General features: G+C 53.2%; 1 protein-coding gene across 1 annotated transcript in view; it reads right to left on the bottom strand.

The window, feature by feature from the left end:
* Nucleotides 1–2,467: 2,467 nt before the first annotated feature.
* LOC107118085 (phosphatidylinositol 4,5-bisphosphate 3-kinase catalytic subunit alpha isoform-like) overlaps nucleotides 2,468–10,268 on the bottom strand; it is a 31,478-nt gene continuing 23,677 nt past the window's right edge. Inside the window, exons 20-23 of the mRNA XM_015420325.1 lie at nucleotides 9,643–9,813; nucleotides 8,379–8,496; nucleotides 7,421–7,572; nucleotides 2,468–3,161 (exon numbers count right to left, since the gene is read on the bottom strand). Of these exons, the coding sequence (XP_015275811.1) occupies nucleotides 2,876–3,161; nucleotides 7,421–7,572; nucleotides 8,379–8,496; nucleotides 9,643–9,813 (727 nt within the window). The 3' untranslated portion in view covers nucleotides 2,468–2,875. The remainder of the gene's footprint in view (nucleotides 3,162–7,420; nucleotides 7,573–8,378; nucleotides 8,497–9,642; nucleotides 9,814–10,268) is intronic.

The raw sequence follows: 10,268 nt of genomic DNA, 5'->3' as shown, positions 1-10,268 counted from the left end.
GACCAGCCAGATACAAACCAGGATCCCCATCCCTATCAGAGCTGAAATGATTTTCAAAACTGGAACCTGCTCCTTGACATTTCAAAACAAGTCAGTACTTGACACCCGGGGGGGGGGAGGGGTATCCCAATTGACCCTCCCGGAGTCTAACAGCAGCCATAACGGGTAACATCGTGGTTCCTTTTGGGAAAGGGATGCATTTCCAGAAATCTCCTTCTTCCTCACTCTCCCACTCATCATTTCAGCACTGATCCCTTCCCTCTCCCTGATTGTCCTTCCCTTCCCAGTTTTAATTTATCAGTGGCAGTGGTCACTATAAATTGTTCACGTATTGCTATGCAATCGGATAGGCGGCTGTGGTTGTAGGTCCCCCCCCCTTTTAATTCCCCCCTTTGTGAATTTCCTCTCCCCTAATTTATCAGCTGCAGTGTCTGCTATAAATTGGATTGATTTATTGCTATGTAATAGGGCCAGATCTTGTGCTTACCCTTTATGTTTCGCAGCTCCCCCCCCCAATACCTTTTGACATGTTAACTGTACCACTGTTAAACCCCCCAACACTCAATGATTTATCAGTGACAGGGATCACTATGAATGTTTATTGCTATGCGATAGGATGAGAAAGCCACCCTACCTCGTTAATGATCACTGAAAAACTTGTTAATTTATCAGTGGCAGAGATCACTATAAATTATTTCTTGTTACAGCAGTGTCATTATTTCCCCCACCAACCCCCAGCCCGATGCCTCTTGGAATAAATATGCAGGATACATTTTCCTTTAGGTCTGAAATACTGAGTTGGATCATAGAATCATAGAGTTGGAAGGGGCCAGACGGACCATCTAGTCCAGCCCCCTGCCCAATGCAGGACCCAACTAGAAGAAGAAGAAAAGAGATTGGATTTATACCCCACCCTTCACCACCCAAAGGTGTCTCAGAGCAGTTTACAAACTCCTTTCCCTTCCCCTCCCCACAACAGATGCCCTGTGAGGCAGGTGGGGCTGAGAGAGCTCTGACAGAAACTGCTCTTTTTCAAGGACAGCTCTTATCAGAACTACGGCTTGCCCAAGGTCATCCAGCCAGGTGCAAGTGGAGGAGTGGGGAATCAAACCCAGTTCTCCCAGATTAGAGTCCGCGCACTTAACCACTACACCAAACTGGCATCTCTGACAAATATTCGTCCATCCTCTTCCTGAAAGCTGCCAGTGAAGGGGAGCTCACCACCTCCCTAGGCAGCTGATTCCAATCAGCTCTCCTGCTGGTGAAGGAAGGGTCTCATCTGACCACCAAAAAGGCAATGCTTGGGATCCCTCGGCCTGCCTGGGCAAAAGCGATGTGGAGGGGGGCGAGTCGCGAGGAAGGGAACACTGCAAGACTGAGTGAAGAAGCTGGCTGGATCTACCCCTCCCCCAGTTCTATTAACACATCCCCTCCCCTCCCGGCAAAGGGATTTCAGGAGTTAGACGAACTGTAATTTCTGGACTGCCTTCTTCCAAAATCATGAGATCCCTCCAGGTCTCCCTCCCTCTGGTCTTGCATGATCCTCCCGTCTTCCACCGTCTGCAAGGACCACATCCTCAAAGAGGTGTGTGTGTGTCTAAGCAGCTAAACTCACTCAGACGCAGGTTAGACAAAAGTGGATGTTTCTTGTATATTAAAAGACTAAAACTGAGCTGTGGCTCAGTGGCAGAGCATCTGCTTGGCATGCAGAAGGTCCCAGGTTCAATCCCCAGCACCTCCAGTTTAAAAGAAAAAAGATCTGGCAGTAGATGATGTAAAAGACCTCTGCCTAAGACCTTGGACAGCCGCTGTCAACCCGAGTAGACAGTATTGACTGTGATGGACCCAGGGTCTGGTTCCGTATAAGGCCTGTGTTCGTGTGTTCATTGTGGCTTCAGCCCATGAAAATTGCTGCTGCAATAAGTGTTGTCCCCGTCTTTGTAGTGCCACAAGACTCGCCCACTCGGGATCCCCTGGCTGGAAGATGGTACTGCTGAGCCACGGGTACCATTTGACTGGAACTGAGTGGGACAAGGCTGCTGTTCATTTTTGCTGCATCCGACTTAACCGTGTGACCCCTCTGGCGTGGGGCACAGAGCCTCCAGTCCTAGGAGCAGACCCCACACAGCTCAAAGAGGCGGGGAAGGGCCCATCTCAAGAAGAGTCAGAAAGACCCTCACAAGCCCTCTCCTCCTTTCCGACCCAAAGCAAAAACATACTTTTTCCTCCCAATCCAAATTCTTTCTTTTTAAAATTTTATTTGAAAAAAAAGAAAGAAAGAAAATTATTATTTTTCCCCCTTTCCAATTTTGGACATTTTCAAGTATTGTTTCCTTCTCTTGCAGTCCACCCTGAAATAGAAAAGGGGGTCTTCACACTTCTTCTCCCCCCACCCCATTGCTGCCACCCCCCTCTCCCCTTCTCACTCTCTCCGTCTTCTTCCCAAGGAATTACAAGAGGGGGCAGGAAGAGGAAAGGCGTGGGGGAGGATTCAAGTATAAAGCTGCCCGGAGGGGAGGGGAGGGGAGGGGAACTCCAGAAACGAAAGAAGGGAAGAGAATTTAAATTCTGTGGAAGAAAAAACGGGGAGGAGAGAGGGTCTTCTTTGAACACCGCCCTCTCGCCTGTCTCTGAGAGGCACCCCGGAACCCGGGCTCCCAACTTCCTTCTCTGCCTCCTTCTCGACCGGACTCCTCTGCCTCTGGGCCTCTCCTCTCACCTTCCTCGGGCACTGCAGGCCTCCCGGGGGGTCTCTCTGCCAGTCCCAAGAGAGAACAAGGAACCAGGTTACCTAAGGAACTCGAAGGAGGGCGTGGGTCGTCCTGGCCCCTGGCCTCTCCGGGGGCCCACGTGTCCTCTCCCCCGGCTGCGCCCGTCAGTCGTGGCTGGCCTCGCTCAAGGGCATGTGGCGGATGGTGTGGAAGATCCAGTCCATCTTGGTGGTCCAGCCGCCGTGGTGGGCCTCGTTCATCTGTTTGGTGAAGTACTCGAGCGCCTCCTGCTCGGACTTGTCCAGGGCCAGGGTCTTGCGCAGGTAGGCCACGTCGTCGAAGGACTGGAGCTCCGGCATCCCGGAGCCCAGCATCATGGAGAAGAGGTTGATGAGCAGGTTGGCGTGCTGGCGGATGGTCAGGTAGGCCTTGTAGCACATCTCCTGGAACCTGTCGGGGCGGAGAGCGGGCTGTTGGCTTGGGCGAGGAGGGGAGGCAGGCCCGTGGCCAGGACTTTTTAAATTCAGGGGGCCTTTAAGTAAGTCGGGGGGCACCCCCCCCAAGGGAGCATCACAAATAAAATAAAAAATGGGAAGCCGGGGGGCTGGGCCCCGAGATACCCACTGTAGCTACAGGCCCGAGGGAAGGCCTGCGGGCTCTGGCTCCTGGGTTTCCTGGGAAAGGAATGGAAACCCAAAGAGAGCCTAGGCAGGAAGAAGGAGGAGGAGGAGGAGATTGGATTTATACCCCACCCTTCGCTACCCAAAGGTGTCTCAGAGCGGCTTACAGACTCCTTTCCCTTCCGCTCCCCACAACAGACACCCTGTGAGGTAGGTGGGGCTGAGAGAGCTCCGACAGAAACTGCTCTTTTCCCAAGAACAGCTGTGCCAGAACTATGGCTTGCCCAAGGTCGTCCAGCCAGGTGCAAGTGGAGGAGTGGGGAATCAAACCCGGTTCTCCCAGATGGGAGCCCGCGCACTTAACCACTACAACAAACAAAACAAGAGCCTACCTCCCCTATGGCAATAAGCAGACCTTTTGAGGCACTTGGAAATCTTCGAGCTCTCGGCAAGCGGATGTGGCCCCTACAAGAGTTCTGTCCCAGTCCAGCAGCACCTTCGAGACCAGCGAGGCTTTCGGGGCCCGAGTTTCCGAGAGCCAAAGTTGCCTTCATCAGATATAAGTTGGAATGGAGACACCCCCCCCACATCCTTATCTCCCAGTCAGAAGGGGGGAGGGCTGTTGCCAAGCAGGGGGCTCAGGAGGCAGAGGTGCCAGGCGCGCTGTACTCCGCTGGATTACAGCACAGGAGAAATTCAGGGGCAGGAAGTTAGCACCTGCCATAAGATACGAATCCCGTGCAGCTGGCAAAGGGAGCCCCGTGTTCTGCCAATCGTGTTGGTTTCCAAGGGGGCTCCTGGACTCTGAGCCCACAGACCAACAGGGCTACTCTCTGGAACAATCTCGTTAAGTACAAGAACAAAGTTTGGGTCTGGTGGCACCTTAAAGACCGACGAAGTGTAATTCTGGGTACAAGCTTCCATGTGCACGAGAGCTTGTGCCCAGAATTAAGACTTTGTTTGTCTTGAAAGGGGCCCCACTGGACCCAAACGCTGTCCTGTTGCTTCAGACCAACTCGGCTGCCCACCTGAATCATCCAAGGGCGCGGCGGAGCCTGAAGGACGCAGCCGGACCGGAGGAGGACGTCACCTGTGTATCAGACCGCCTGACTGCCTAAGTGCCAGGAAAGAACAGCTAGCTGCCGGGAATGGAGCCGAAAAAGAACAGCTGAGCCGAAGCAACACCAGCCTCCACCTGGGTGCCGGTAGGCAGCCCCACCCATAGAATCAATGTGGCCTTAGTTAGGGTTCAATGTGACTAGCACCCCACATGTAAACCGCCCAGTGACCCCCACGGGGGTTAGGGCGGTATATCAAATCGAAGTAATAAATAAATAAATAAATAAATAAATATTGTGAGGCCCACGTTTTTCCTGGGGCTCAGATTCAGCCGAAAAAGTGCTGTTGGTCTGAGGCCAAAGGGGCTGTGCAGACAATGGATATTTGGGTGTTTGTCACATTACAAAACACCTTCCCTTCCTCGCCAGGGAGGGTCTCCAGCTCTGGGTTGGGGAATACCTGGAAGTTTGGGGGGTGGAGGGTGGGGTTTGGGGAAGGAAGGAACCCCAGCAGGGTATAAGGCAGTGGTGGCGAACCTATGGCACGGGTGCCAGAGGTGGCACTCAGATCTCTCTCTGTGGGCACGCGTGCCATCCCCCCAGCCAGGCCCAGACCATCATTAAAGTGTCGAATTCTCTGCCAAATAATTTCAAGTAAGTGAAACCATTTGGGATTGCTTTCCTTACTTTGTTTGGATCATCTTCCGTTGAGTTGTTTTTTCTAAAGTAAAACCTCAGTATTCAGGTTAAATGGCCGTGTTGGCACTTCGCGATAAATAAGTGGGTTTTGGGTCGCAGTTTGGGCACTCGGTCTCTAAAAGGTTCGCCATCACTGGTATAAGGCCACCTTCCGAAGTGGCCATTTCCCCCAGCGCCGCTGACCTCTGTTGCCCGCAGACCAGTTGTGATTCCAAGAGATCTCCAGCCATTGTCTGGCTGTACTGAGCTGGAGGTTGGACTAGATGGCCTGTAAGGCCCGTGACATCACTGTCCCCTCCTTTCAATCAGGTACTCTTTTGATTGTTTAAATGTAACTTCAGTTTAAACAGCCCCTCCCCCTGAAAAAGGCAGAGGGCCCACAACCCAACCCAGTCAGGTATTAGCAATGTGTCACTTGACCGCCGTGGCTGAAGGCAGGCGGGCGGGCATTCTTACTGGGCAGGCACAGCAAAGGAGTCAGCCGGCTGTCTTTATGGATTATGTATTGCTGAGCAGTCGGGTTAGAACGGATAAAAGGAAGTCCTTCACCCAAAGAGTGCTTCACACATGGAATTCACTGCCACAGGAGGTGGTCGCAGCTACAAGCATGGACGGCTTCAAGAGGGAATTAGATAAGCATATGGAGCAGAGGTCCATCAGTGGCCCTTATTAGCCACAAGGTATAGATAGGAACTCTCAGTCTGGGGCAAGTGATGCTCTGTATTCTTGGGGCTTGGGGGGGGCAACAGTGGGAGGGCTTCTGGTGGCCTGGCCCCACTGCTGGACCTGGTATTTCTGGCCACTGTGTGACACAGAGTGTTGGACTAGATGGGCCATTGGCCTGATCCAACATTGGCTTCTGTTATGTTCTTATGGATGTCTTGGTCGTACCCTTGGAGCAGGGAATCCCAACACCTTTCTTGATGCCTGCCCAGCGTTTTTAGAAAGTGGGTGGGCCAGGTGGGGCTTTTCCTCGGCAGGGCTTCTGACTGGCTTGTGCGGATTAAAAAACAAAAAATCCCTGCTCTGGCAGTAGCTACCGCCACAGCACAAGGAACATTACTGTGTGGCTGAAGGGAAGCGGTTAGTCGGCAAGAAAATATTTGTAAACAGTACATTCATCTTACAAGGCATCCTGTCAAACAGAGCTTCTTCCTGGAGTGTTGCGTAGCCTCAATAACAGCTACACCATGCACCGGGGACGGTCCCTGTGCCCTGGCCTCACCATCTTCAGCCTGCCCACGCGGCACATATATAAGCATATCAACGGAGCTGGCGCAGGAACACCATCATTATTGCCACCTATGGAGTCCTGTTTAAATCGGAAATTCTCTGCTCTCGCACTTTATCTGAATATCGTTCCAGTACTTTAGGATAACTGATTTGTTTATGGTCTTTGGTTGTTTTTATGATGCTGTAGTGGTTAAGTGTGCGGACTCTAATCTGGGATTCCCCACTCCTCCACACGCAGCTGCTGTATGACCTTGGGCAAGCCATCGTTCTGACAAGATCCATGACAAAAATAACAAAGAGCCAATAAAGATAAGTTGCAAAAACGTTTACTGTAGTAATTTCTATTAGAAGAAAATTTCTATTAGGAGAAAATTAGAAGAAAAAGAAGTAATTTCTACTAGAAGAAAATTTTCTACAGAAATTACTAAAGTAAACGTTTTTGTGACATCTTTATTGGCTCTTCGTTATTTTTGGGAATGTAATTTTTGGGAATTCCACTTCCTCCTGTGATCTCTCATTTTTGGCTTCTACTATAGTTCTGACAAGAGCTGTCTTTAAAAGGGCAGTTTCTGTCAGAGCTCTCTCAGCCCCACCTGCCTCACAGGGTGTCTGTTGTGGGGAGGGGAAGGGAAAGGAGGTTGTAAGCTACTTGGAGACTCCGAGGGAAGGGCGGGGTATAAATCCAATCTCTCTCTTCTTCTAATTGTATTTCTATATGCATTTTCTGTAAGCTGCCCTAAGCCTGCCTTGGTGGGGAGGGCGGGGTATAAATTGAATAAATAAAGAAAAGTCCTGCCCAGGGTCTCTCCAGGCGTCTTGTGGCTGGCTCTGCCTCCTTTGTGGCAGCTCCCCCCGCCCACTGTGAGGACTCCACCGGTGCCCTCTGGCTCACAGTTGCAGGGGACCCCCTGCTCCAGGAGGAGCGCCTGAGGGCTTCGCCCGATGCCCCTGTCGGTGTGGAGCTGCTCCACTGGTTTTAATGTCTCTAACATTGTGTCCGCTAGCTTAGGCCAGTGAGAAGCTACCACAAATGTTGAGAAAGACCGCACAAGAGACTCTACTGCACCCAGGACGAGCGCTTGGACTCCTTGGCTGTTACCTCTCAAACTCTTTGGTCTTTGTACACTCCTGCACCCCCTTGCTGATGACGATGAGGAAATCCTGGGTGAGGACAAAGGGGACTCGTTCCCGCTTGTAGCCAAATTTCTTCTTCTTGTGGTCCAGGAAGTGCCCAAAATCTATGTGGAAGAGCTGGGGCGCGGGGGGGGGGGGGGGGGAGACGGAGGGCAGAGCATCGCCAATCATGGAGCTTTGTTTTCCCCGGGGGGGCACCAGAGCCAATGAGGACAAAGGCACAGGGAACCATGATAGGAACACATGAACACATGCCTTGTGCTGACTCAGAACCTGGACCCATCAAAGTCAATACTGTCTACTCAGACTGGCCGTGGCATTCCAAGGTCTCAGGCTAGACACCTTTCCCAACTGGAGATACTGCTGGGGAATGGGGATTGAACCGGGGACCTTCTGCACGCCAGGCAGAGGCTCTTCCACTGAGCCACGGCCCCTCTTTACAGCTCTCCAGGGTCTCAGACAGAGGTCTTTCCCGTCACCTCCTGCCTGGTCCCTTTTAACTGGAGATGCTGGGGACTGAACCGGGGACCTTCTGCATGCCAAGCAGAGGCTCTTCCTGAACCACGGCCCCTCTTTACAGCTCTCCAAGGTCTCAGGCGGAGGTCTTTCCCATCACCTCCTGCCTGGTCCTTTTAACTGGAGATGCCGGGGACTGAACCTGGGACCTTCTGCATGCCAAGCAGAGGCTCTGCCACTGAGCCATGGCCCCTCTTTACAGCTCTCCAGGGTCTCAGGCAGAGAGGTCTTTCCCATCACCTCCTGCCTGGTCCTTCTAACTGGAGATTGCTGCCGGGGATAGAACCCGGGACCTTCTGCAGGCAAAGAACATGCTCTGTCACCCAGCCACTCCCCCTCCCCAGTGGGTGGGACAGAAGGTGGGAGGGAAGTCAGGGCAGGGAGGTTGAAAGCTGGAAGCCACTCACCTGTCCGTCATCCTTCACCATGATGTTGCTGTTGTGCCGGTCCCCGATGCCCAGAATAAACGTGGCAACGCAGTAGCCGGCACAGGAGCGCGTGAAGAGGTCGATGGCTGCATCGTAACTGCACCAGGCAAGAAAGGGTTAATTTGCACAAACGCAATACGCAACCCCCCCCCCCCCCCCGCCAGGCTATCTTCCAGGAGGACCCAGTCTCAATGGCCTGTCCCCTGAATCCTCTGACCCGCCCCTGTGCTCCTGGCGCCCCCCCCCCATGCAAACCTACACCAAATCATCCCTTTCTCTGGACTCCAGATTGCCTCCTGCCCAGCTTCCGGCTCCATTCCAGAGGAAGTGGGACTTCCCAGGAGGGAATATGGGGGTCCTTCATTTATGGAAATTTGCGGTCACAGGGTGTGGGGATGGCCACTCATTCAAACGGTGTTTTCAAGGGGCTTGGCAAATTCCCAGCAGCTGGATCTAACAACAGGGGTGAGTTCCAGTTAAGCTGATGGGCAGTCGATTTAGGATGGACAAAAGGATATACTTCTTTACACAGAGACTGATTTAAATGCGGAATTCACGGCCAGAGGATGGAGTGATGGCCACAGGCAAAGACCACTTTAAAAGGAGATTTGAAGGGGTTCATGGAGGAGAGGTTTGTCAGTGGCTACTAAAAGGAACCTCCACATTTAGAGGCAGTCTCTGGATCCCAGTGCCAGGAGGCAACATCAGAGGGAGGCCTCGGCCTCCCTGCCCTCTTGTTGACCCTCCAGAGGGACTGGCTGGCCCCTGTGTGAGACGGGAGGCTGGACTGGAGGGACCCTCCCTGGTCTGGTCCAGCTGGGCTCTTCTGATGCTCTTATGTTACGAGAGCTAAAAAGAACCTCCCCAGAAGAGGCAGGTGCTGGGGCCGTTCGTGGACTTTTGGCCTGATACTTCAGGGTCCCTTCTGTTTTCTTTGGTGAGTATTTTGTGTGTGCGTGTGCCTGGAAGTCACAGGTTTGGATGTTTCAGAGAGGTGGCTTACTACTGCCTGCCTCTGCGTCCCAGTCCTGGTATTCCTTGGAGGTCTCCCTTCCAAGTGCTTGCCAGGGCCGGCCCTGCTTAGCGTCCGAGATCTGATGAGATCGGGCTTGCCTGGGCTATCCAGGTCAGGGCCCTTCGGGGTCCCCTCTAACACCCTCATGGAACAAAGACCCACGTCACAGGCCCCCTGACTCCGGCTGGGTCCCCTGGCGCTGGCTGCCCGGCGGTGCCTCGAACTGACCCCTCTCCCTTGTTCTTGTCCTTCAGCCAGTGGTGCAGGGCGTTGCTGTTGAACTGCAGCGCCCCCTTCAGGCCTCCCTTGCACTGGATCTGCATGATGGTGTGGGAGCTCTTCACCACCTCGATGAGGCCCACGCAGTCCCCGATGGACAGGCAGCCGTAGGGCAGCATCCTGCAAGGGAGCCCAGAAGAGAACCAGGAGGTCAGACAGAGGTGCCCCCTACTAAGCGAAGAGTGGGGCTCCCTTTGGGTTGCTTGACACGGGTCTGGGCGGCTTGCGTTGAGCAGTCTTTGTGCTGCGATGGTCTCAACAGAGAAGGGCTGCCGTGGCACAGCGAAAGGTCTCCCCGTGTCGAGAGAGAGGCTGCTTGCACTGCCCGTAGTGACTCTAAAGGGCAAACCCAGGCTGCTTGGCCCCACACCCATCCCAGGGCCTGGGCCATGACCGCAGGGGTCACAGGAATCCGACCCACTGTCTCTGGGGCAAGGCTGGAGTGGCCAGCAGTAGCCATGCAGGAAGCTGCCTTTTGGTCCATCGCAGCATTGAATCAGAACTTTTTTGTCGAAGAAGAAGAAGAAGAAGAAGAAGAAGAAGAAGAAGAAAGAAGAAGAAAGAAGAAGAAAGAA

The sequence above is a fragment of the Gekko japonicus genome, unplaced genomic scaffold, assembly GCF_001447785.1.
Source record: "Gekko japonicus isolate JY-2015 unplaced genomic scaffold, Gekko_japonicus_V1.1 scaffold336, whole genome shotgun sequence".
Lineage (NCBI taxonomy): Eukaryota > Metazoa > Chordata > Lepidosauria > Squamata > Gekkonidae > Gekko > Gekko japonicus.
The sequence above is the reverse complement of the archived record's forward strand: the minus strand, read 5'-3'. Positions and strand labels throughout refer to the sequence as shown.